Source organism: Malus sylvestris, chromosome 6 (assembly GCF_916048215.2).
Source record: "Malus sylvestris chromosome 6, drMalSylv7.2, whole genome shotgun sequence".
Lineage (NCBI taxonomy): Eukaryota > Viridiplantae > Streptophyta > Magnoliopsida > Rosales > Rosaceae > Malus > Malus sylvestris.
Window position 1 is genome coordinate 2,013,085 of NC_062265.1, and position 25,554 is coordinate 2,038,638.

Here is a 25,554-nt window from a genome sequence, read left to right on the forward strand (position 1 = left end):
TTTTCGGATTTAAATTGGGTTTTTAAAAGTTGGAAACAAACTTTTTTCTTAAAGTGGTAGGAATCAAAATTTCTAATCCAATTTGCATCTTGGGGTGCGTTTGTTGCACCGGACTATCTCTAACTGGATTAGCTTTATAGACTAAGTTGGATTGGCTTAGACTAGACTAAGCTGGATTGACTTAGTGAAGAGTTTGGTGCAGAGTCGGACTAAGAAGCAGAATTAAGGACAAAAAGGACAAAAAAAAAATTTGTTAACAATACTTTCTCCAGAATTTTCTAATGCAAAGAAACTGAACCCAACATCAAAATTTTCTACAGAATCCAACTACACCTAGCAACCAAATTTTACATTCTCTAAAAAATGTGATTTGAACCCTCAAATTTTACTTTCTCTCAACCCAAAAACAAAACTTTCCAATAAATCAATGGAACCCAAAAGCCCAACTGAAAACCCTTGGAATTTTTCAATTGGGAACTCATCTTTCTATTGAATTACCACTCATATGAATTAGAAGAACTTGATTTTTCGAACTTTCAAACTCATCTTTCCATTGATTTTCAATCTTTCCTCATTTTCCAAATTACCCCTTTTTCAAACTCCACTTCTCTCTCTCTCCCCCTCCCCCCTCAAACTGTCAAATATGCCCCAAAAACTCAACCCCTTTTCGTTTTTCCCAATTTTAATATCCAACCCAACCTGCAAATTTCTCAGGGCAACATGAAGCCAAACATCTACTTTCTAGAAAAGAGGGAGAAAGCACTGAAATTTCCATAGAGCTTGAAGACTTGCCGCTCATTTGAGTTCTTCAAATTCAATGCAATTTTTCAACCAGGGACTCGAAATTCGCTTCTCGGCTTGTAATGTGAGCATGTTCTCCACCAACACGCCGATTTTGGCCGTGATGTCCACCGATAGTGGCGTCGCCTAGGCTGTGAGCTATAGTTGCCAAATCCCCCCCCCCCGACTTGGGCCACAAAAGAGCAAGCATCGCGACACCCTCGTGACGGCGCAACATAAGAAGTGGGGATTGGATGTCAATGAGCAAAAGTTGGGGATTGGATGTCGGCCACTGACTTAGTGAAGCGTTTAGTGCAGTGTCGAACTAAGAAGTAAGATAATGAAAATCAGTAAAAATGGACTTGAACAATCACAAAAAAGGAATTCTATACACCAATATGGTGTATTAACTAACCCACAATCAAATCCTAAATTGCAAAATACCCATTATTTATATAATAGACACTATACAGTTTGGTTGGAGAAAATGACTATACCTATGTATGTATCGGTCATATCGAAACCTAAATATATTCTTCATATTGTACACAAACACATAACAAATAATATGATTATGTTAATTGAATGCCAGCATAAGTATTTATCGACCAGATCAGAATTACGAATTAGCTCTTACCAAAAAACCAACATAAGTATGTTATCAGAAAAAATCCTTGAAAGATCTATTTCAACATCAAAATCAATGAATTCACACAAACTTTTATGCTTCAAAGATTCATATCAGCATCATATCAGGAAAAAAAACCTTCAAATATCAAAGAAATGAATGACAAGATGGAAATTTCCCAAATCTGAAGGAAATTCACCGAAATTCAACACGAAAAAACGGAAACGGAAGATATTCCTAAAATCCAACCCCAATCAGAGTTGTAAATTTCAAATGAAGCAAATCTAAATTACACAAACTAAGATGACAATCCAATCCACTAACCTAGCAAATGAAAATTAAGAAATCAATATTATGTAGAAAAAAGGTATTTAGAGTTCAAACACCTTTGAGTTCGTTAAGCATCTCTACCCAACTACAATTCAACAGAGATCGACATGAAAGACTAGAAAATCCAAATGAAATTAGAAATTAGAAAGCTAGGCCACCTAAATCCAACGTAGACTTGTTTGTCTTCTTTTCCTTATGCTGTTGGGGCTATGATTTCACGACGCATCAAAAAGCACCGAACGAAGACCATTGCTAGCGATACAGGTCCGTCGTTGATTGTTTATATGTTGGACAGCTACGAGGTGATGCGACAAGTAAGGAGAAGGGAAAAGGCGAAGGTGTGAAGGGGACGGCGGAGCAAGCTGCAGTTGCTACGGTTGATGTACGAAGGTGCGAAAGAGAAGGGAGATGACGGGATTAGAGGGCGGCTTAACTGTCCTATACGAATTGGGATACCTGTTAGCGAAGGACTCAGTCGAGGAGAGTCCTTGCTAATCCCACTAAACTTAGTCTGGGTAGGGAACAAGCACAAGACTGGACTAAAACTTAGTCCAGTCTAATCTAGTAAAAAACGGTGAGTCCAAACCATGGTCTAAAATATCGATATTATTTCGATATTTCTATTGAAATTTCTATGTTTTTGGACTATTCATATTTCTGATATCATCGATATTTTAGACCTTGATAGGAGCTTTATGTGGTACTAAGTCACTCATGTATCTTACCATACAATGTATAAAGTGTAAAATATTGTACTAATTCATTATATATAAATGATTATAGTGTGTTTAAACTTTTTTCATTAATTACTACATATTTTCTACACTCACAATGTTTGCCAGCTCGCTATATAATCAACTTAAATCAGTTAAATCCATCATGCAATGCATTTCCTTTCAATTTTTTGTGATAAACTAATAGATAATTAACTAAATAAACATCCTGCAAAGTTTCAATACAAATTTCCAAGTTTTTCTTACAATTTCTGTGGTTTTTATTCAATTTTTATCGATATCGATAATATCCCGATATTTTCATTGAAATTTTCTTGTTTTTGAACTACTGATATTTCCAATATCATCAATATTTTAGACCTTAGTCCAAACAAACACCCTACGTGTCTTGATGCAAAAATTACATAAGGAAAATATCATAAATAAAATTTAATTTTTGATTTTTTTGGGTCCCCGTTGGGGGAAAATATGAAGTATGCAAAAAAACCACCTGCTTTTTAAAGTTTGAAACTTTGGCGAGAAAAAGGAATTCAAAATTGAAATCCTGAACTCTCATTATTCATAGCAGCCGGTAAGTGGGGGGAACTGGTTCGACTTCCACCGCCGGAATCGCCGCTCTCCGGTTCGCGCTTTTGTTATCTCAGGTTAGCTCGTTGGTTCCGACGTCTTGCTTTTTATCTGGGTTTGCACCGATACCGCGTAAAGTTCACTCCCTGTTTGGTTGCTGAGAAAATGAAAGAAAATGATGAATTTTCGGGCAAGGGTTTCTGTAATTAGGGTTATATTAGCTTGACTGCTGGAATTTCTTGAGTTAATGCGGAAAGTTTCCAAATTTTTAACTCAATTCAATCAATTTTCCTGTTACCAATCGGTGATTTGATATATTTGTTGTGTTTTGTTTTAATGTATCAGTGATTAGTGCCTTTTTTCTGTATAATTTTGGTTTTTCAGGTTTAGCTAATTGGCAAACTCACACATGCATTTCTGTTGGGAAAATTAAAGAAAATAAGAGGAAAATGTCACTTCTGAGTAGATTCTTTTACAAAAGACCCCCAGATGGGTTGCTCGAATTCGTAGAGAGAGTATACGGTAACATTCTTTTTTCGTTCTTTAATCTTGTGTTGCTATTATTTCTATGGCATTGTGTGTGACTTGGCTGAATTCGGTATTTTTCTTTTCATGAAAATATGTGCAGTATTTGATTCCTGTTTTTCCACTGAAGTCTTGCCTGATGAAATGTACCAAATATATCTACATGAAATCATTACTGAGTTACATGAAGAATTCCCCGACTCGTCCTTCCTTGCATTCAACTTTCGGGAGGGTGAGAAACGTAGCCAATTTGCTGAGATATTATGCGAATATGATGTTACAGTTATGGATTATCCGCGACAGTACGAGGGTTGTCCACTCCTTCCATTATCTCTTATTCAACATTTTCTTCGTGTTTGTGAGAGTTGGCTCTTGAATGACAAGCAACAAAATGTTATTCTTCTCCATTGTGAGAGGGGAGGTTGGCCACTCTTGGCTTTCCTTTTAGCTAGCTTTCTCATTTTCAGAAAACTGCATAGTGGGGAACGCAAGACGCTTGAAATTGTACATCGAGAAGCTCCTAAAGGTTTATTGCAGCTTTTGTCGCCTTTAAATCCTCTCCCATCTCAGCTGCGGTACCTTCAGTACGTGGCAAGGAGAAATATAGCTCCAGAGTGGCCACCACCTGAGCGGGCACTTTCTTTAGACTGTGTTATACTTAGAGCCATTCCAAACTTTGATACCCAAAAAGGCTGCACTCCAGTTATCAGAATTTTTGGTCGGAATCTCCTTAGTAAGGGCGGGCTTTCAACCCAGATGATATTCTCCATGCCTAGGAAGAAGACACTTCGGAACTACCGTCAAGTAAGATTTGTACTGTAACTACTGTTCTCAGCATAATCCCACTTGATTTTTATTACTCTACATTTTCGCATTAGTCAATACTCCTTATAAGTTATATCAACTACTTCTGTTATGAGTGTTCCTTCTTTGCAGGCAGACTGTGATGTCATCAAAATTGACATTCAGTGTTTAGTGCAAGGAGATGTTGTATTGGAGTGTGTCCACTTGGATTTGGATCCAGAGAGGGAAGTTATGATGTTCCGTATTATGTTCAACACTGCATTTATTCGTTCCAACATACTGATGCTGAATTCTGATAACTTGGACATTCTATGGGATGCAAAGGAGCGCTATCCAAAGGGCTTCCGAGCTGAGGTGACCATTATTGAGTCCTTTGTTTTAGCTTATTAGAAATAAGATTAAACGTGCCTGAGACGTTAGGTTTGTCAAGAAACTAAGTGCACTTCATTTTAGTTTTCTCTCTAAGTTACAAGTAGTGGCTGATGCTTTGGTCTGACTTGAGGGTGCTAGACTTGTACTCATATTTGCTAGACAAATGCTTTGTTGCCAGACTGTGAATCTGGACGACACATTATAGCAACAATCATCCTAATCAATGGTCTAGATAATTAGAATGGCAAGAAAACATTACTCCTTATTTTTATGTATTTATACTCATATCAGTTATCCTTCCATCTGACCATAAATGAACTCATCTATTCAGGTATTGTTTGGGGAGTTTGAGAGCATTTCTCCTCCGAGAGCTCCGACTACAACTTTGAATGGTGAGGAGAAAGGTGGATTGCCCCATGATACTTTTTCTAGGGTTCAAGAACTTTTCAATGGAGTTGAGTGGATTGATAGCAATGATGATGCGGCCTTGTGGTTTCTTAAACAGCTCTCTGTCCTAAGTGATGCAAAAGAATTGTCAAGGTTTCAAAACAAAATGAGTTTATATTCATCACCTGCTGACTCTGAAGAAGAAAATAATGCATCTAGCACTGCTGACAGTGCTGATGAAGCATTTGACACTGTTTCCAAGGCTTCAGCAGATTCAACAAAAGCATTGATGCTGGACAGTTTTGATTCTGTCCCCTTATCATATGAGAATGATGGCCCACCTGATGCGAACTTTACTTCAGAGCCTCCTGATCAAGAGTCATTTGGACCCGTCCTGGATTCTCTTCATCAGCAATCATTAGATACAAGTAAAGGACCTCCACCTTGTTCATTCCCTGAATCATTGGCACCAAAATCCCTATCAACAGAACCATTACGTCCTGCTCTTCACACTCTACCATCACCTCCACCGCCGCCGCCACCACCGCCACCACCGCCACCACTTCCTTTTATTGGTGTTAGTAGAGGGTCTTCACCATCCCCACCACTTCCACCCCTTAGCATATCCAGTAAAGATTCTGTGAACCGCTTACATTTGGCTACTACAAGAAGTCCACCACCGCCGCCACCGCCGCCACCACCACCACCCCTTGTTCCATCTCATTCTGTCTCTAGCAAAAGCCCACTGCCACCTCCTCCCCCACCTCCACCAACTTCTTCTACAGTGCCACCGCCGACCCCACCGACTCCTCCCTTTAAGTCTAGTCAGCAGCCTTTGCCGTCACCACCACCACCACCACCACCTCCACCTCCTCCGTTTTTGGGAAGTACAACTAACAAGCTACCGCCACCACCGCCACCGCCACCGCCGCCTCCCCCTCCTCCTGTAAGTAACAATCTACAACCGATATTGGCACCTCGGCCACCTCCTCCTCCACTGTCCACTTCTAGTTCTGTTTTTAGAGCACCTCCAGCTCCACCTCCTTCTCCTATGAGTGGTAGCCTTAGTACTAATAATAGGGCACCACCCCCGCCACCTCCTCCTCCACCATCCACTTCTAGTTCTGTTTTTGGAGCACCGCCAGCTTCACCACCTCCTCCTATGAGTGGTAGCCTTGGTACTAATAGTAGGGCACCGCCCCCACCTCCTCCTCCTCCACCGCCCATTTCTAGTTCTGGGGTTGGAGCACCCCCACCTCCACCTCCTCCTCCTATGAGTGGTAGTGTTGGTAATTATACTAGGCCACCACCCCCACCTCCACCTCCTTCAGGACCTACAAGGCCAACCCCACCTCCTCCACCACCAGCACCAATGCCACCAAGTCGCGGTGCAACAACATCTGTGCCTCCACCACCTGGACCAAAGGGCTCTAGTGCACCACCACCACCGCCACCATCAGTTGGAAGGGGCAAAGCGTCTTCTGGGCTGGGGATTGTTGGAAAAGGCCGTGCTACTTCTATTGCCCCAAAGAAAACTTCCTTAAAGCCCTTACACTGGGTGAAAGTTAATCGAGCAATGAAAGAGAGTTTATGGGAGGATTTTCAGAAACAAGGCAATCAGCCAAGGTGCATTCTTATAGAACTTGTTCTAGACAATTAACTTTCACTGAATGAAAAAGATCACTAGCACTAAGAAAAGTCACTTTAGTTAAATGAATGGTTTTGCAGGAACATGATATTTATTGTGATGAATTAAGTGGAGTCATTGTAAAGTGTCACAGTATTTTTCGTTTTATTTCACATGTGGTGCTAATTTGACTTGTGTTGGTTTTTGCTTCTGTGTATGTTCTTTCTCCTCGTGGCTTTCTTTCTCTATTTTTGCCCAATTTGTTTTCTCCGTTTTGTCTTCTGATGTAACATTATGGAAGTTCTTCTCAGGGCTCCTGAAATAGATATATCAGAACTTGAAAGTCTGTTCTCAGCAGCCGCTGCTTCAGATGTGCATGGCAGTAAGACTGCTGGTCGACGTGGTCCTAACATTACCAAACCTGAGAAAGTGCAACTGGTTAGCTCTCTTTCTTTGTCCATGTAGTAGGTTATGGTCTCCTTTAGAATGTTACCGTGCTCAATGCTTTGTCATTGGCATTCATAATTATAATTTGTTTCAGTGACATGTATGTATGTGGTAAATTGATAAATTGATTCGTGATTATAATTTGTTTCAGTGATATATGTGTACTTGGTAACAGCACCAAGTTATAGGAGGATAGGGAAACGGGATCTTCTAGTTTTTCATTTGAACGCACATTTTCTGTATGCCAATTTTTCAATCATATGTAAGCACCGAAGTAGTGGGAGGATGGGGTGCTGTAGGCATTTATTTGCATACTAAAACTTGCCTAAGCAATGGGAGTTGATAACCTAAGCTAAGATCAAGTGTTACTTGTTTTCGTTTGTTGATTTGAAAAACCTAGTAAAAGATAAGAGTTCTTCAAATTATGATTCCTGATTCAACACTTATAAGTTTGCAAAGCTGAAACTTGTGTAGACTTTGAGAAAAGATGAATATAATGCTCCATAGGGTCCTTATGCTTTATGGTTTATCTAGACATAAAGATGTATGAGACTAAGTTTGTTGCTTTGTCTCTCTCTTTTGTTTACTCTTGAGCAGACCAATGCTTTCAATAGAGATGTATGAGACCAACTTTGTGCAGATTTTGAGTAAACTTATGCTTTATGCTCCATGGAGATATATGAAACTAAATTTATTGCTATGTTTCTCTCTATTTATCAGATTGACTTGCGACGTGCGTATAACTGTGAAATTATGCTTTCAAAAGTAAAGATCCCCTTGCCAGATATGATTGTAAGTTCTTCCTCCTACTCATGTACATTTCATATATATCACCAGAAAAATCTGTTTCCCTCTGGTTTTGTGGGCCTCCTTTATCATGCCTTGGGGGAATGTGGATAGACAAATAAACTCTCTAGGTCTAGTCTTTTTGTTTACTCTTGAGCACATCAATGCTTTAGCATTGATGTCCTCATGTCTGGTGACATTTTGTCTCATTCAGGTGTGGAAACCATTCTGTTGTTCTGATGTAATATGACATTTTATAATTGGATTGACGATAGAATTCTGGACCTGTAACTGTAGAATCAAGCTACAATTGCTATATTGTAGATTGTAAGACAATCAATTGTCATGCGTCTTACATAACCAGAAGGCACATGTATTGTTGTTTAAACTAGTTTTGCATATCCGATTAGCAAGTGCATCGTAAAAGCGAGGCTAGAAATATCATGCTTGGATGGAATATCAACGTGCATAGTCCGTGCTTTACCATCTTTAACCAGAGTATTTGCAGAGTCAGACTTCACAAACACCTCCTGGGACTACAGTCACCAGCATGACCAGCCCCACTTCGTCCTTTATTATCACCATAACAACGTTGAGTAGATCTGCCAGAAACTGTATGACCTTGTATGACAGTAATAGGGCATTCTGTTATGCTAAATAGGCTGGATATCCTTCCTCAAATATTATGTAGCTGTACTTGTTTTCTTTCATTACTAAAAAAAGGGCAACCCCAAGCAACAAAGCTCCCCACTTTGCGACGGTTTTGTGGGTTTTTTTTTTTTTTTTGGGGGGGGAACATCTATCGACACAGCCTTACCCTTGCTTTGCAAAGAGGCTGTTTCCACGGCTTGAACCGATGACCTTACAAAGGAGCAACCTTTCCGTTGCGCCAAAGCTCGCCCTCTGTTTTCTTTCGTTATTATCTTCTAAAAAAAGATAAAATGAAAAAAAGTAAACTTTGGCAATTTTGGCAGTGGTTAGTACATAGATGCTATTTGTTTATTGGAGTATGGTGCTGAAACTAGATACGTGTGCTTCCAGAATGCAGTTCTAGCTCTGGATTCTTCTGTTCTTGACATTGATCAGGTTGAGAATCTCATTAAATTTTGTCCTACCAAAGAAGAAATGGAAACTTTGAAGGTAAGTCACTCTTCCTTTCCACTATAAGTCACTCTTCATTATTAGTTCACTAAGTTTCGTATCACTATTTTAGCTGTTAAATAGAATTTTCTTTTCTCAGAAAAAATAATAATAGAAATTAAAAAAGAAAAAAGAAAAAAAAAAGGATTGCAGTCTCATGGCAGATAATTTTTTCTTCTTCTTGATGTTCTAATTAGTAATGCATACAAGATTAATTGATTAATTTTGTTTCTAAGAAGAATCAAGAGTTACGCCCAAATTATATACTTTTTGTTTTTCCGGAGGTTGTCTAGTTTAGAGGGTTAATTCTTTAAGAGTGCTGATTTTGCTTTTTTTGACTCCCAGAACTATGCAGGCGACAAGGAAATGCTAGGGAAGTGTGAACAGGTTCTTTCTGATGCCGTCATCTTAGATGTATGTGTGCTCTCTCGGATTTCCTACTAACAGTGTGTTTATCTTCAGTTTTTCGTAGAGCTAATGAAGGTTCCACGAGTAGAATCCAAGTTACGAGTATTTGCTTTCAAAATTACCTTCTCTAGTCAGGTAAGTTCTAGCTTGTTTTCTTTATTTGATTTTTCGTGGTACAAGCTTAACAGCATTTTGGTGCTTGAATTTAATCAGGTGAATGATTTAAGATCTAATCTGAATACAATCAATGGTGCTGCTAATGAGGTATCATGATAATTAATGGTTATTAAATTAGTGTATATGAGCATATTTTTACGCTCATCTAAAGCCACTTGTATGTACAGGTGAAGGAATCTGTGAAATTGCGACAGATAATGCAGACAATCCTTACTTTGGGAAATGCCTTGAATCAAGGCACTGCTCGAGGTACCACTGTCTAATGCGTGTTTTATTTATTCTTATGATTTATTTTGCCGTTTTATTTCTTGGTATTAATATTATTACCATTATGTTTTTTAGCCTACAATTTATTTTTTATTTTGCAGGATCTGCTGTAGGATTCAAATTGGACAGCCTTCTTAAATTGTCTGATACCCGTGCAAGAAACAATAAAATGACTTTAATGCATTATTTGTGTAAGGTATAATATTTGAAATTTAAACCTTACTCTTAAAAACTAAAAAGAAAAAGAAAGACAATAATGCTAGGACTGACTGTTACTTCTTTTATGAGATCCTCACATATAAATAAAAGGGTGTTATATAGATAGATACTAAAATATCACCTGAATTCTTTTGTGGTCTTTCCTTAAACATCAACTTGTGTCGGTGTTATTTATTGTTTGTTAAGTTTGTTCCATCTACAACATTGTCAAAGTTGTTGATGTGAATATTATATCTGCACAAATGTCTTGCTTTATCTTTCACATTCTGTAGTTGGTGTTAGTTTTAGGATATTTATGTAGTCTTAATCAACTTTTTTCTCCATTAGCTCCTTGCTGAGAAAATGCCAGAGTTGCTGGATTTTGATAAAGATCTGATTCATTTAGAAGCTGCTTCTAAGGTAAGCTGATTATGTTGCTAGAATTGGTTCTTTCTGATGGTACTGTAACTTGTGTTCGTAACTAATTCAGAGCTCATTCAATTTGATCATAACGTCAAATAACCAGATTCAATTGAAAGCTTTGGCTGAAGAAATGCAAGCTGTGAGTAAAGGTCTGGAAAAGGTTGAGCAAGAACTTGCTGCTTCAGAAAACGATGGAGCAATCTCTGTTGGTTTCCAAAAAGTGAGAAATACCGATGATATTTGGTTCCTTAACTAAACGATATATACTACTTTCCACTTATAAGGATAACATTAATTAATTAATTGCTGTTTGCAATTTCCTCTTGAAAACTAGTCACACTTCTTAAATGTTTCAGTTATATCATATTTTTTTGTTTGAAACTTTGAAGTGAAAAAAGAATGTCGTGAGACAAAATGTTTCACAATCTACAAAAGATGTTCTGTTGGTAGATGTTATAATCTGAGCACACAGTAGTGATGTAGAGGTCCTAACTAGTTTGGGCCCGAGCATTATCCTTATGCGTAGGAGGGATCTTATTGATTTTCCTTTAAGACCTCTTTCTGGTGCTTGAAAATGCATGTTCTACAAAGTACTATTAGCAAACATAATGAATTTCTTTATGCCCATGCTTTTTCATTCATGACTGCTTCTTTGAAGATATATATTTTTTAATTAGTATATTTTTCAGATAAAGAAACATGGGTGATGATTAAGATGTGGTTCTGCATTTACATAAAAAAAAAAAAACTTCCTCCTCTGCAGGTGCTGAAGAATTTTCTTGATACTGCTGAAGCTGATGTAAGGTCGTTAATCTCCTTGTACTCTGAAGTGGTGAGTGCAGTCCATATCACAGTTTTTATCTTGTTGGTAGATATCTTTGTAGTTTGTACTGTGTAGCTTACAGGTCTAATGGCTTAATTCTTCTTCTTGCAGGGAAGAAATGCAGATTCTTTGTCTCAATACTTCGGGGAGGATCCAGCTCGGTGTCCTTTTGAACAAGGTCTGCTACTTTATTTACCTCATGAATACACCACAGAGTCTCCATTTTGTTAGAGGAGGCCATGTGTTCAAATCTTATGGACAACGATTTTTGAATGAAAGAATTAGAAAAAAAAACTTATGTGCATTCTTGAATCTTGAATTGTGGACAAAGAGGTCATTATTGGCCCACCTCAACTTATGGGAATTCGTCTCACTTTTCTTAACCTATTATTTGGAAAAGCTGAAAGCCCGTTGAGACTAGAGTGACTAGGGATCAAGTTCTTGAAAACCCCACTCTTCTTTTTTCTTCTTCTTTTTTTTTTCTATCGTAACTTGACATGTCCAACCTGTTAAAGACTTATCTTCCATTTGTATGAACCTAGTCTTTCTGCAGTAGTTTACAAAATAATTAGATAATTATAGAAGGCTAGAAAATGAGTTTGGTACAACAAGAAACTTTATTTGTTTGCTTCCATGTGTTTTATTTCTCTAGATGGAATATAAATGCCAATTATGTGTGAGGTAGCCTATGAGACGGTAATGAAAGAGTGAGACCAAAGTTGAAAAAGTTTCCCATTTGTATGATTGGAGTCTTCACAGACTAATTTAGTTACTTCACATCTTATTTTTATGTTTCTTGGTTTCAGCTAGCTTTTCAATTATTTTCTTGCTCCCAATTTTACTGCTATGATTCTGTCACTTATTCTCTTAACATCTAGAAACTGTTCTCTTGAATCTTTATCTTCGATTATCTGTAGTTCATATGTTTTTGTCCTCTCAGATATCAAAGCCTAACCTTCATAGTGGGCCAAAAATTTTGAGTGATGCCCATAAATTGGAATCAAACTTACATGCTGGGCCGGTAAATTCTAATGGGGGGAGTTCAATTGTTGAGTGTAACATATGGGTCTCATGAGTTTGATTTCTATATATGCGAATCAAACTCACATAAACCATGTGGAAGACCTTATAAGTATTTCAATTTCTGTAAATTTTTGTTCCACCTCTTTAGTTTTTCTTTTCCTAGTACAAACTTAAATATTCAAGGTGAAGCAAATTACAGATATGCGGGTTATAATTCTTTTTTTATTTTTATTGTTGATTTATGTTTTAACTATTTAATTTTCATGTAGAATCAAATAACATTTTGATGTATCGTATATAATGTTTCTTGGCCTTGCAGTGACACAGGTCTTGTTCGTTTTTGTCAAGATGTTCAAAAAGTCACGAGAGGAAAATGAAAGACTTGCTGAGGCCGAAAAAAAGAAGCTTGAAAGGGAAGCCATTAAAGACCGGACAGTAACCAATTCATCTGCAAGGAAAGATGATGTTAAATAGAGCACCATGAAATCTACATCATACAGTTGATGTTTTGGTGGGTCATTTGTTGCCAGAAACTGGTGGTCGATTTAAGAATCATTTTCTACTTCACGCCCTAATTCGACCAAGTTAACGCAAATTACCCCTGCTTCGAACTCAAAACCTTATGCCCAAAATTCGTTTCGAGGCAGGTTTTACTTTCTCAGAAGCCTGCCGTACAGGTCAAGATCTGTCTACCCTTAAGCTCTGTTTTTGAAGAAACTGGAAACTCGACGGCAACTTGACATTTTCTTGTTCAGGTACATCCTCTTCAGAGGGATAAATTATGCGTATGGTTAAATACAACTTGCTCAATTGTATTCGAGCTGTAAATATTATAACTAGATATGCTAGATGCTAGCACTGTAATCTTTTCGTCACTAATGTCGAAAGGTTTTGTACCATCTCATCGGAAAGGGTTACGTTTTGTGAATATTTCTTTTTGGCTTTGGATGATATTTGATGAATTATCCATCAAACATCTTGAGTCACATGAGCAAAAGCTACTGAGCTATTTCATATCTTAGATTTGATCACTTGGGCAACATGTTTTGGTTTGAACTCTACTCAGGAATTGTTGAAGACCATACGATATATTAACACTAAGAGGTTATAGGGCACTTGGAGTTGGACTATACAATGACCCAACTATAGTAGAGTTTGGTTTGTAGTTTTGAACTCGTCATCGACGCGAATCGAACTTAAGCAGCATGTAATTCAAAGACCCCAGTATCAACATTTTCTCCATTAAACTCTCTATCAGATAGGAAGAATTGGAATTTTGGATCAAAGATGCATTTTTTCAACGATATATAGTTACACTAAAGAGGTTAGGGATCATAATAAGCCACACAACGGATCTGATATAATAATTTGGTTTGAACTCTTCAACCAAAATCGAAACTTATCGCTGAGCTGGAACAACGGTAGATCAATCATGTGGTGTTGATCGTGACTGTAATTCCTGGTAAGTGGCTTTTAGCTGTGTCCTACATAGACCTGTAAACGGGTCGGGTTTATTGGGTTTGGGTCGGGTTCAACCCGACCCGTTAAGTTAACGGGTCACCCGAACCCAACCCGTTAAGCTAACGGGTCACCCGTTTCACCCGTTAACAATTATTATTATTATTATTTTTGCATAAAGTTTATTTTTTGTTATTAAGACCTTACTAAAATTACTAAAATATCCTCAACTAACGGTTGCTAACGGATGTTAACGGGTCCTAACGGGTCTAACGGGTTGACCCAAAGTGACCCGTTATTTAACGGGTTGTTAACGGGTTCACCCGTTAGCGACCCGACCTGTTAAGCATCCACCCAAATACAAATATTAACGGGTTAGGTCCAAAATGCCAGGCCTAGTCCTACACTCTGTTAAAGAAAGAGTGAGTAGCTGTTATCCTCGACCACTTCCCGGTTGAATTGGGCTGCCATTCTTCTCGTTCTTTTTACGTGTAAAAAGATTCTACGTATAATAAGTTACACTTCAATCATCCTATCAAATGCAAATATGTTGAGAACACAGAGACATTAAGTGGCGTGTGATTACATGTCAGGAAACGATATTTGTACACCCTTTTTCACCTCCTGCACAACCCTCTCTTTTCTGAGCCATTCGATTGAAACAAATCAAAGAAAATTAAGGGCCACGATTAAGAGGGGTGTGCAACCCAATTCTCAGTTTCTCATGGTTGTTCCACAGCAGAAAGAGAGTGGCTTCCTTGCTCCAATGCTTCTTTCTTTTTAGCCTTCTCCTTCTCAAGCAAGTAAATCTTCTCCGATTCCGGTATGGCCAACATGATTGTGTGCAGCTTCAGATTCATTTCTTCAACCTTCTCCATGAGCCTGTCATTTGTAAACATTCCCAGAATTACGCTCTGGATTGTTTCCCAGCTTTCTATTACCGGTAAAGCGATGATTGCAACTGAACCGATTGTGCCCCATGCTATTGCAATGACCGCCCAGAATGTGAAGTACCCTATACCGAAATCACCTGCATTGCATTCACAACCCAAACATGAGATAAGCAACAAGAAAGGTTCATCTTCCTACCGACGTTTAAGTTCGCTAAGTTGCTGGATTTACCTGCTGGAAGAGAGAGAAGGGGCCACAGTAAAACGATCACAACAGTAAAGCCAACACCCCATTTCACTATCCATGCCTTTGCTCTCTGTAATTTTTCTTCCTTGTACTCTTCTGCCGGAAGATCACTCGTTGCCTTCTCAACCACGGTGATCTTCTTAGTGGTACCCCAGTCGTAGTTTTGTGGTGACAAGAAGCTGCAGATAGCATGTATGGCTCCACCACTAAGTATAGAGACGAGGTTTCCTGCAAGCATTGGTGCATTTCGACCTGTTGTGTCCAGATTTATGCGGCCATACTCAATTTTCGTGACCGATAGCCATGTGATGATCCCAAGAACGCAGCCAACAGTTGCTCCTAGGATTGCACCGATTGCGTTTGCCTTTCTCCATAGAAGCATGAACGCGATGGGAATAACTGCTGAACCGATGAGCACTCCCATTGCCAGATACATCCAACCTAATGAAACTCCAGCTTTATTCAGTATCACTGCTAGCAGCCCCATAAAACAACCGAAAGCAAGGATCACACCCCTTGATACCTTGAGGATTTTCTTTCCGTCTGCATTTGGATCTACGTACGTGCGGTAGATATCATACGTGCATAATGAGGATACTGCTATAAGCTCTGATGAACCAGCAGAAGTCACTGCCCTGCTCAATAAATAACAAAGTTGAATGATCGAAAAGCACGTTATATGTTGTTTTGCACCAAAACATATAGGCAAGAACTTACATGAAAAGCATGGTAAGAAGAAGAACAGATCCTCCTTTTCCCATCAAAGCTATAGCGGTGGCAGGAGGAACAAGTCCCCGACTTGCTTCACTTTCGGTTAGTGGTAAATCAAGGGCCAGTGCTCCCAGTCCCAATGATGTCGCCAAAGAAAATGGGACTGCAAACCAGACAAGCCCACCTAACAAGTAGCCCTTGTGAGTTGACGAAGGCCGTGCAGCTATGGCGCTTACCCAGTATCCCTGAAGTTTTCAATGTTAATTTGTCAAATGTGACAAATAAAGTTCTGAATTGAAACATATAAAAGATGTCCGCTAATAAGTTGCAATTCTAATCTTTTGATCATCTTACATTATCAACAAAAACAGTGCCAAAGTTTCCGACGATGTTGATAATCCCAAAGACTAGTCCTCCAGAACTCAACATTGTTAGGTACGACCCTTTGTAATTCCCACTCGCAGGACCACAAGACTGGCCGTGATGAGAAATTGGCTCCTTACAAATCCTTGATTTACTCGCTACCTCTACAAGGCGGTTGTACACGATGCTAGGGCTACCAAGCTCACTGCTTGCCGTATACACAAGGTATACAAATATGACTAGTACCACGTGAACTGAAACCAAATACACGAAGAACAAAATGTATCGTAGGCTGACATGAAAGGACGAAAACATAATAAATAACATCAAGGGAAAATGTGAAAGAAATTCAAGTGACTACCAATAACAGAATGGATGTAGCTTGCCAAGAACGTCGCTTTTAGTCCTCCAGCTAATGTGTAGACGATTACTCCAAGAGGGATAAGGAAGCTAGCAGCATAAATGTTTACTCCTGTAAGTGCATTTACGACAGCAGAACCTCCGAGCAGCAGCATTGCAGTTACAATAATATTTGTCAAAAAGCAGAAACTGAGGAAGACAATGTGTGCCGCTGTGCCCCAGCTGAAGAAGAGGAACATTATTCAATATATTAGTAAACTATGAGCTTTAGGAAACCAATCATAGTAAAGGATGGAACTCAATGAATCATATAATTTAGTTTATTGAACTATACACTTACCGAGCTTTCACGATTTCGCATACAGTGTGAGCATGAGGAGCCTTTCTCTTGATCTCTATGGCTATTATACCAAACAAGAGTACCTATGTTTAGAAACGTTAAATTATTAATCTGGCATGCCTTGGTTTTCCGTGATATAATTAGACTGTAAGTACTGTAGCAAGCAATTGACAGAAAGGAAACAGATTCGACATGCCTGAATAGTAGCGCCGCTAGCATACCAGAAAGGTCCACTTACTCCATACTCCCAAGCAACATTTGAACTTTGCAAGATTGTAGCAGCCCAAGTCCACTGTACAAGTTTTCGCAAAGGAGAGCAACGAGTTCATCAAAGTTGCCTCTAAACACAGAATTTTCCCCTAAGAATTTGTGAACGGTTGCATCCGATTCTAGTTAGGGACTGTACTGTACCTGGGAGACAATCACACTGGCAATGAGTCCTGTTTTAACACTTCTTCCTGCAGTGTTGAACCATTCAGATGTGTGCTTGGAACCAACATATCGCTTCTCCAACCATACCTGACCGAAAGATAAACATACAATCAGCAATTGTTGATAAAAACAATTAAGCAATTAACCGTCTAGTTATCTAGTTCCTTACAAAATACAAATATATAATGCTTTCTCATTCTTCCCCTTGAACAGAACCACAACAAACTAGTGTCGGCATTGGAGCAACGCATCTGGAAATATATCAAGCATTTACTTGCAATCTGGAACTGCGATAACAAATATAGATAACGGGTACTTTCATCGATTTTCAAATTCTTTCAATCGCCTTTGTACATCTCTTCAGATTGCAGTCATTGCCAATTTGCCAAATTTATAAGTAAACAAGAAAGGTAAAAGTTCTTGCACTAATTAACACCAGAAATGCAAATATTCGTGCTCTAATTAAGCTCATATTTGGGGTGCTTCAAAACGGGATTACTAGATTAATCTAAGAACTGTGCAGTATAGCAGTTAGCCCATCTAAAAGGTGGAGAAATATTGTAGTAAACATATTGAGATGCGACAATTTATTAGAGTAAATGGATTAAAAGGGTAACCAATGACAAATTTTTACTCATCCAAAAAAGATGGGAATAAAAAGTTAAGGAACACAAACCAAGAAAGATGTGAAGACAGCAAAGAAGGCTCCAAAGCCAAGAATAACAGAATACCCTACGCCCTGATTAAGCACTGGTTTGCCTCCAAAGAAGCTGCTTTGCCTCACACAGCCACCTCCGTCTCCGGCCACGTGATAGTACTTGCTCGAAAACTCGAAAGGCGGACACTGAGACCAAGAGCTAGCCATGAAGATGGTCAGAAGGCCGGTGGTGGCGTACCAGGGATGCAGGAAATTAGTCCTCCTCCCACTCCAGACTCCAGCTACTACTTAATCACTTGTTTGGTTGGCTACCGGTTTATCCTTTGTTCGTCATCAAAGACAAAACCCACAGACTAGAAACTAACAAACAACGGATATGTAGAGAGGGCTGAGATATTGCTTTCTTCTTGTCCTGAGTTCTAAGCAATGCAAGTGCGTGTGAAGTGTGAGTCAAACAAGGAAGCTGTCTGTCCAATGGCGTTATAGTTTATCCCAATCACAATTCACAACTGTTCCAAGTCTTTGTATGGATATTATTGAGTAGATGTAATTTGTCTTGGAGTATGAGGAGATTCATGTAATTTGCTAATGTTGATAGGATAGCTAGACATGTTAACAAGCATGAAACGCTATAGAAAGAATCAAATTATTATTATTTTTAAGTTTCATTGAATATTGAAAGAATCATCGTTCCACCAATGATTGCTTATTCCGTTGACTTTGGATCTCCTAACTCAGTAATATTCATCGGTAAAACTACCAAAACCCATGGTAACCTTTAGGAAAGAAAGTTTTATATGTTGTAATGTGTGAATGCCATGTAAATGTGACCAACTACGAATGACCATTTTTCTACAAAATTTTCAAAAAAAGTGGCTTTGTAAGTTTGTTGGATTGAAAGGCACGAGCAACTAAGTATGACCAAGAAAGAACGAAAACCTCTATATAAAGAGGTATATTTTATCATTGAAGAACACAACACAAAATAGAGAAATTCATGTAAGCTATGTCAAGCCTAGAAAGATAGAGAGAAAAATAGTGAGATTTATCTTTGTACTCCTGTAATTAAGATAATATGATAAACAACTACTGCCCCGAGGATGTAGGCACACTTGCCGAACCTTGTAAATATTGTGGCTTATTTACCTTATATTTCATTGCACGCATACTGTCGATTTCACAACATTATACTCCAAGCTTGAAATGACTAGTGGATGAAGGAATGTAGCCGGTATAAGATCAGTGAAAAACAGTCGAACTTCCTCTATTTTGGAGTTGAAGCTTGACGAGCTGAGGAAGGAGCTCTCGTCAGATCATGGAGGAATATTTCAGCATTCTGCTCTGTCTACTCAACAAATCAGCATGATAAGTGCCCAGAAGCCAAATTCAATGGAACTGGTTAGTTTTATTAACATTACTCTTCCATTCAAGATACATAACAAAAATATTCAGCTTCTGGTGGGAGCTTGTTCCCGACGTAGTTGTCTGTCAAAGAAATGTATTCATATTTCTATGCTGCTATTTCAGATTTTGTACATTATCTATGTCTGATTTGAAAATCTAGCAAGGGACGCGGGGGGATGAAGCGCTGAACAATTCAGTGCAGTGTATCTTATGCAATAACTGTGTTGTTGCTATGCAAACAAGGGCTAGGTGTCAGCCTGAATTGATGCATAAAAGATACTTAATTTCTTTGCGGTGGGAGAATATATTTCGAAAAGTGAAGACGGAGAAATACAGAAGTAGAATCCTTGAACAAGCAACAATGCATGCAGATTCGGGCGCAGCCTGACGAGGTTAAAGAAGAAGAAGAAACTGAAACTAGAGCCTTAAAAAGGCTAAAGAGGAAAAAGCACCTTATCCTTGTTGAGAGTATACTATGTAGATGGAAGTAATACGTAGTGATGAAGAATTATGATACGATCGGTTCTAACTAACGTAGGGATGGAAAAATATATTTTTGTAGAAAGTTTACACTGGATGATTTCATTGATATGGGTAGAGTAAATATATACAAGTCATTGACTTGAAGTACAAGTAACATTTCTTTTTGATACAAGAATTATAAATACAGAATCAGGAAATTTAAACAAAAAATAATTCCTAAAGGGAAGGAGAAGGACACCAGCGGGTTGATCCACATATGGTATAAATTGGACCTTGTGAAAGCCCAACTGAACACGCTCATGAACAAAATGATATTTTAATTCAATATGTTTGGTGCGACTATGAAAAACCAGATTAGCAGCCATACAAGTAGTGCTTAAGTTATCACAAAAGAGAAGAATAGGTCCAGGAGCTGACTATGAAGTTCGCGAAGAACATAAGACAACCAAATCGATTCCGCACAAGCACGAGCAAGAGCCATGTATTCTGATTCCGCAATCGAACGAGAAAGTGTCGGTTGTTTCGACGAGCTTCAAGTTAGAAGATCAGGACCATGAAAAATTAAGTACCCAGATGTAGAATGACGCGTATCAAGACATCTACCCCAATCAGCATTAAAGAACCCTCGTAACAGTGGAGGGCCAGTGGAAGGCCGAAACTGAATCCCAAGTTCGAGAGTGCCCTTAATATACGATGAATACGCTTAGCAGTAATGAGATGTAATGCACGAGGATTAGCCATGAACTGAGCAACATGATTAACCGCAAAATCAATGTCAGGGCGTGTCAAAGTGAGATAATGATGGGAACCAACCAATTGAGGAAACTCTATGGAGTCAGTGGGCAGGGAGTCACCCTGATTGGAAAGCTGGGCACAGCTAGCAATGCGTGTGGAGCACGGATTGCAATCAACGATGTTAGTCCACTTGAGAATATCCACGACATATTTGGTCTTAGATAAATGAAGGCCATAAGGAGCATGTGGGAGCACCTCAAGGAGGCCAAGAAAATAGTGGTGGAGCGGCCCAAGATCCTTTATATCAAATTCCTTGGCCAACAGAGCAATGAACCGAGTAAGAGGATCCTTATTATCACCAGTCAAAACTATATCATCAACATGAAGCAATAATACCAAGGTACAAGTACACCGATGAAAAATGAACAAGGAAGAATCAACTGGACTCTGAACAAACCCTTGACGAATAACAAAGGAATTGAATTGTTGAAACCAGACACCTGCATGAGACCATAAATAGCTTTGTGAAGTTTGCAGACATGGTGTGGCCTTTTTGGATTAACAAAACCGGGTGGCTGCACCATATAGACATCCTCAAGCAGAAAGCCTTGCAGAAAGGTATTTTTGATATCCAGCTGACGAAGGGACCAACCATGAGTGACAGCTAGGCTAGAACTATATGGATTGTAGCAGGTTTCTAAAGGTCTCATCATAATTGAACCCACTGCTGCTGATGAAATCCCTTGACCACTAGATGGACTTTGTACCCTTCAATGGAATCATCGGCAAGTCGTTTGATCTTGAAGACCCATTTACAACCAACAACATTGTGATGAGGAGAAGGTGACACAAGTGTCCAAGTCTGATTTTTAAGTAAGGTATTGAATTCCTCCATCATAGCAACACGCCACTCAGGAATACGAACTGCCAGCACATGACAAGTAGGCTTCATAGGAGCAATGAGAGCAACAGTAAGAGCATGAGGTAAAGGGTAGCGTACTGTTCTATTGGTTCGAATTTTGGGCCGAGAGTGCCCAGTTTGTGATCTGGTCACCATGGTGTGGCTGGAGACGGGAGGAGCAGCAACAACATGCTCCAATGTTGTTGCTGCAAAAATGGGCTCAGAGGGTTGAGCAGAAGAGGAGACCGTGGGGCCGAGGCCTGATGGATCAGGCGTGGAAGAAGGCCCACTACCTTTGGGTCCAGATACAGACAGAGTGGGAGGCGTGGGCCCCGGCGCAGGTAGAATAGGATGCACGGGCCCAGAGTCTGGTAATCTGGAAGATTGGCCAATAGCAAGGGTCCAGGAGCTAAGGATGGTGCGCTATGCACTGGTGGCTGGTGCAGATTCCAAGGCATGGTTTGGGGTCTGAATTTCCACAGGAATTGTGGCTGGAACAGTGCCAGACGGAGGAGGCCGAGCATAGGAAAAAGTTCTTTCGTCAAATACCACATGACAAGAGATGTATCCACGAATAGTATGAGGATCGTAGCCTTCGTACTGCAAGCTGTAGCCTACAAAAACACATTCTTTGGAACGAGATGGCAATTTGTTAGCGGTATAAGCCTCTAGATATGGATAACACATACACCCAAATGTACAAAGAGAGATAATAGTAGGAAGACGACCATACGACCATAAAGACAAGTATTAAGCTGTAGCCTACAAAAACACATTCCTTGGCCGTCTTGTTAAACTTTTGTTTCTACAGTTTTCGTTACAAAAGCTTTGTTATGATTATAAGCAACACTAAAGGAAGCGGTTGATTTAAACCGGAATGCAATTGGTTGATAATTGAAGATAGTACTTCACTCACAAAGGCAATCCACTTGTATTCGGGTATTTTGGGAGAAGAATGGGATGGATGGTGCTCTCTCCCTTTTAATTCCATGTTTTGTTAATAAAACGATATTGAGGCTGTATCTCCACTCTCATATTGTATTGTAATTGGACACTATACATCCGGTTTGTAGCAGGGAAATACCAATAAAGTTTTTTTCTGAGTTTATACAGAGCAATGAATATATATATATGTATATATATAGACTAGGATTCGGGGATCCACGTTGTGATACGCAATAATTAAAATAAAGAATCACAAGTGTTAAAGTGCAGTGAAGAAGATGATAAACGCACAGTCGGAATTGGCTAGATTTCGATGAGTTTTGTCCACGAGGTTAGGCCTTGCCTCCATTGCCGGATCGTCAAAACCTACGATAAGTTTAAAGAAAATGGATGCGAGAGCTGCCCTCTCTTTGAGATGGCCGCAACCCGCATGTATGGTCAGAATGTTTAGGTCTGACATAAATAGGGGATGAAGGTATATCTTCCACCCATATCGGTGATTTCGCCCAAAAAATTGTGACCATTAAATTGAAATTGGAAATATCAATCGGAATGTCCTTGATTCCAGATGCATAAGTTATTTAATCGGAAATTATGGCGCTATGGATGCCGTTTGGGTTGTAGAGGCGTCTAATCAATGCGCGTCTAAGATGAGGAGCTACCCATAGAAACGACGTCATTGAACCCTTCACACCAAAAAAGTTGATTTTTTTTTGTACTTCAGTCTATTTGCATAAATTGCAAATTGGGACATTTTTTTTAATTTTTTGGGGCTTTTAGATCCAGGTCAAAAAACATAGAGAGTGTCACAGCCTGTCCTGGAGATGTACGTTAATTATGTTATTGACGGTGTGAAATTACCTAAATATCCTTGGACGTTGAGAATTATTATGGGATGTTGTGGTTTAAACTTTTTGGACCAATTAGTTATATTCCTCTTTTAGTGGATCCAATTAGAACTAAGAGTTCCCTTAGTTGAGATTGGTGTGCATTTTGGGACCATACACACATCCCTACCCTTTCTCTCTCTTCTCTCCCATACTCTCTCTCTCGGTTTCACTCTCTCTCCTTGCTATACGTACGGACAAGGGCAAGAACACCGCAAACTTCGCAGATTGAAGGTTTTGAGTGCACCATTGTGTTCCTCGTGGTGCTATGAGTTGATTGATATCCATTTCAGGTAAGGATACTTTTGACACCTCGAGAACCCGAGAAACAAAGTTTCATGCATTGTTCACATGGACGTAAAACTACTTGTTTCAGGGAATTTGAAGCTCTCATAGGGAGCTTTAGGAGGTCCTAAGGAAGCTCGGGGTGGTTCATTGGAAGAGTTTGGACGTCGGAGAGCCGAGATCGAAGTTTTTCAAAGTTGACCGGATTATCGAGCTTCCTTAGGTAAATTCTAGTGGATTTCAAGGCTTAAAAATGGTATAATGTGATTCTACATGTTGTTAGCTTTCCAATGGTTCAAATTTCATAAGTTTTGGTGAAGAATCGAGTGAGAACAAAGGTTTTAAAGTTTTACCCAGTTTTCTGGCAATCGACGACTCGTCGGAGACGAAGATAGAATATTCTGTCAGTTTGGACGAAATATACTGACGTTGTCAGTTAGTTTGGATAGTTATCGTTAGGATTAAACGGAATATTCCTAGAATATTCCTGATGGCGTTAACTGACGCCATCAGTGTGCCTGGCACATGGCCGCGCGTGGGGAGCGCGTCTGGCCGTGCCATTGTTGACGCGTGGGGGCACGTGAGGCTTCCAAAAATTTATCTAAAAATTTGGGGATGATCCTGAGGTTGTGTAGGTCACTGTGGCATATTCATATAGGAAAATTGAGCTTTGTATGAGAAGTTATTAGCTAGTTTTGTGTATGTGCTTTAAAATAACGTTTTTATAGTTAATTTGCATATAGGTGAGACTTATCCCGAGGACGAGCGTATCCAAGGGCGACTCGGGGGCTATGACCCTTCGACATACCAGTGAGTGGGCTTTTGGTTTTCAGTATATATTATATACTTGATATTTTCCCAGAAAAATATGTTTAAATGATTATGCCTTGAATGCCATGCATATGAATGTGGTGTTGTGAATTATATTATGCCAGTGAGTGGACTTTTGGTTTTTAGTATATTATAATTCGTTTATGAATTGGTGTGTGATACTTTATATGTATAAATGTGGTGTTGTGGAGGCTCAGGTAAGCTCAGGTAAGTTATGTTTAGTTATGTGAATCATCGATGATGTGATATGTGATTGAATAATGTTGAGCTCATGATGTGAAAATTATCTTAACACACAAATTTAACCCTCTTTTGACAATTGTAGTACAAGTATAAGTAGGGATCGTTCTGGACCGGGGATTAGGAGGGATTGCTAATAACCTTTAAACTGACTCAAAAACATAAAATTAAACTTAAAAACACTTAACAAGATTCACAAGACTCAAAGCAAACTTAAAATACTCAAAACAGCTTAAAACAACCAAATAAACTTAAACTTGACACTAGGAATGACTTTGGATGAAAATTGACTTTACTTGAATCAAAACACTTCAAAACACAAACTAAAACAGATTTGAAACACTTTGAAACAAGAAACTAAAAGGGGGGGGTTTGATTGGGATGAAGTTGAAACAAACAAACAAGTATGAAAAACTAGACAGATTGTAAAACAAATTTGAGAAATAAGATGATGGATGGGATAGCTAGAGGCTTTTTCTCCACACATGACATGTATGCAAATAATTTGATTTCCAGTTACTACTTCATTGAATTATGAACGACAATGCTCCAAATTAGCCGTGATATCACTAGTTAACTTTCAGATTTTCCTTGTTTTATTGGATTGGATGACATCATTCGACAACCCAAAACATTCTTCTAAAGTTCCCTACATGACATCATAATAGAGATACAATCAAAGATCATTACGTTTAATGAAAATCATAAACGTTGACAAAGCACTTGCAACTATGACATCATGTCACTCATGCTAGGACCCGATCGTTTATAAGCGACCTTCACTACATGTGAATATAAGTTTGTAACGATTATGTGAAACTTCCTTATATTCTAGCAACAGATTTATGCATGCTAATTAAGTGTCGACCCTTAATTAACAAATACAAATAAGTTATCAATCAAATAGTTAAGCCAATTGCATTCACGATTCAAGAGTT

The 25,554-nt window shown here is 39.0% G+C and overlaps 2 protein-coding genes across 3 annotated transcripts; one reads left to right on the forward strand and one right to left on the reverse strand.

Annotated features, from left to right (window-relative positions):
- The first annotated feature begins 2,959 nt into the window (after positions 1-2,959).
- LOC126625932 (formin-like protein 14) lies at positions 2,960-13,376 on the forward strand. 2 transcript variants are annotated; one of them, XM_050295058.1, is made up of 19 exons: positions 2,960-3,116; positions 3,424-3,561; positions 3,668-4,368; positions 4,501-4,722; positions 5,072-6,059; positions 6,114-6,753; positions 7,066-7,192; positions 7,922-7,993; positions 9,029-9,127; positions 9,473-9,514; positions 9,590-9,670; positions 9,749-9,799; positions 9,880-9,961; positions 10,081-10,175; positions 10,526-10,597; positions 10,704-10,820; positions 11,364-11,432; positions 11,535-11,601; positions 12,766-13,376. In XM_050295058.1, the coding sequence occupies exons 2-19, from the start codon at positions 3,489-3,491 to the stop codon at positions 12,918-12,920; spliced, it is 3,753 nt and encodes a 1,250-aa protein (XP_050151015.1). In that variant the 5' UTR covers positions 2,960-3,116; positions 3,424-3,488; the 3' UTR covers positions 12,921-13,376. The 2 variants fall into 2 exon arrangements, with proteins under 2 accessions (XP_050151015.1, XP_050151014.1); XM_050295057.1 differs by having other exon boundaries at positions 5,072-6,753.
- A 975-nt stretch (positions 13,377-14,351) lies between these two features.
- On the reverse strand, positions 14,352-18,386 carry LOC126625933 (urea-proton symporter DUR3). Its single transcript, XM_050295059.1, has 9 exons — positions 17,924-18,386; positions 17,227-17,334; positions 17,012-17,107; positions 16,816-16,898; positions 16,477-16,697; positions 16,107-16,369; positions 15,759-15,997; positions 15,027-15,676; positions 14,352-14,934 (listed from the first exon to the last, which is right to left on the reverse strand). Exons 1-9 carry the CDS (start codon positions 18,110-18,112, stop codon positions 14,627-14,629), a joined length of 2,157 nt encoding a protein of 718 aa, XP_050151016.1. The 5' UTR covers positions 18,113-18,386; the 3' UTR covers positions 14,352-14,626.
- Between the last annotated feature and the right edge of the window lie 7,168 nt (positions 18,387-25,554).

Excerpts from the sequence above, each read along its gene's own strand:
- LOC126625933 (XM_050295059.1), bottom strand. The coding sequence starts at position 18,112 with ATGGCTAGCTCTTGGTCTCAGTGTCCGCCTTTCGAGTTTTCGAGCAAG. Across the intron at positions 16,899-17,011 it reads CTAGCGGCGCTACTATTCAG|GTACTCTTGTTTGGTATAAT; the intron begins GCATGTCGAATC and ends TTCTAAACATAG. Across the intron at positions 15,677-15,758 it reads CTTCTTACCATGCTTTTCAT|GGCAGTGACTTCTGCTGGTT; the intron begins GTAAGTTCTTGC and ends TTTATTGAGCAG.
- LOC126625932 (XM_050295057.1), top strand. The coding sequence starts at position 3,489 with ATGTCACTTCTGAGTAGATTCTTTTACAAAAGACCCCCAGATGGGTTG. Across the intron at positions 4,369-4,500 it reads CACTTCGGAACTACCGTCAA|GCAGACTGTGATGTCATCAA; the intron begins GTAAGATTTGTA and ends CCTTCTTTGCAG. Across the intron at positions 10,821-11,363 it reads TCTCTGTTGGTTTCCAAAAA|GTGCTGAAGAATTTTCTTGA; the intron begins GTGAGAAATACC and ends CCTCCTCTGCAG.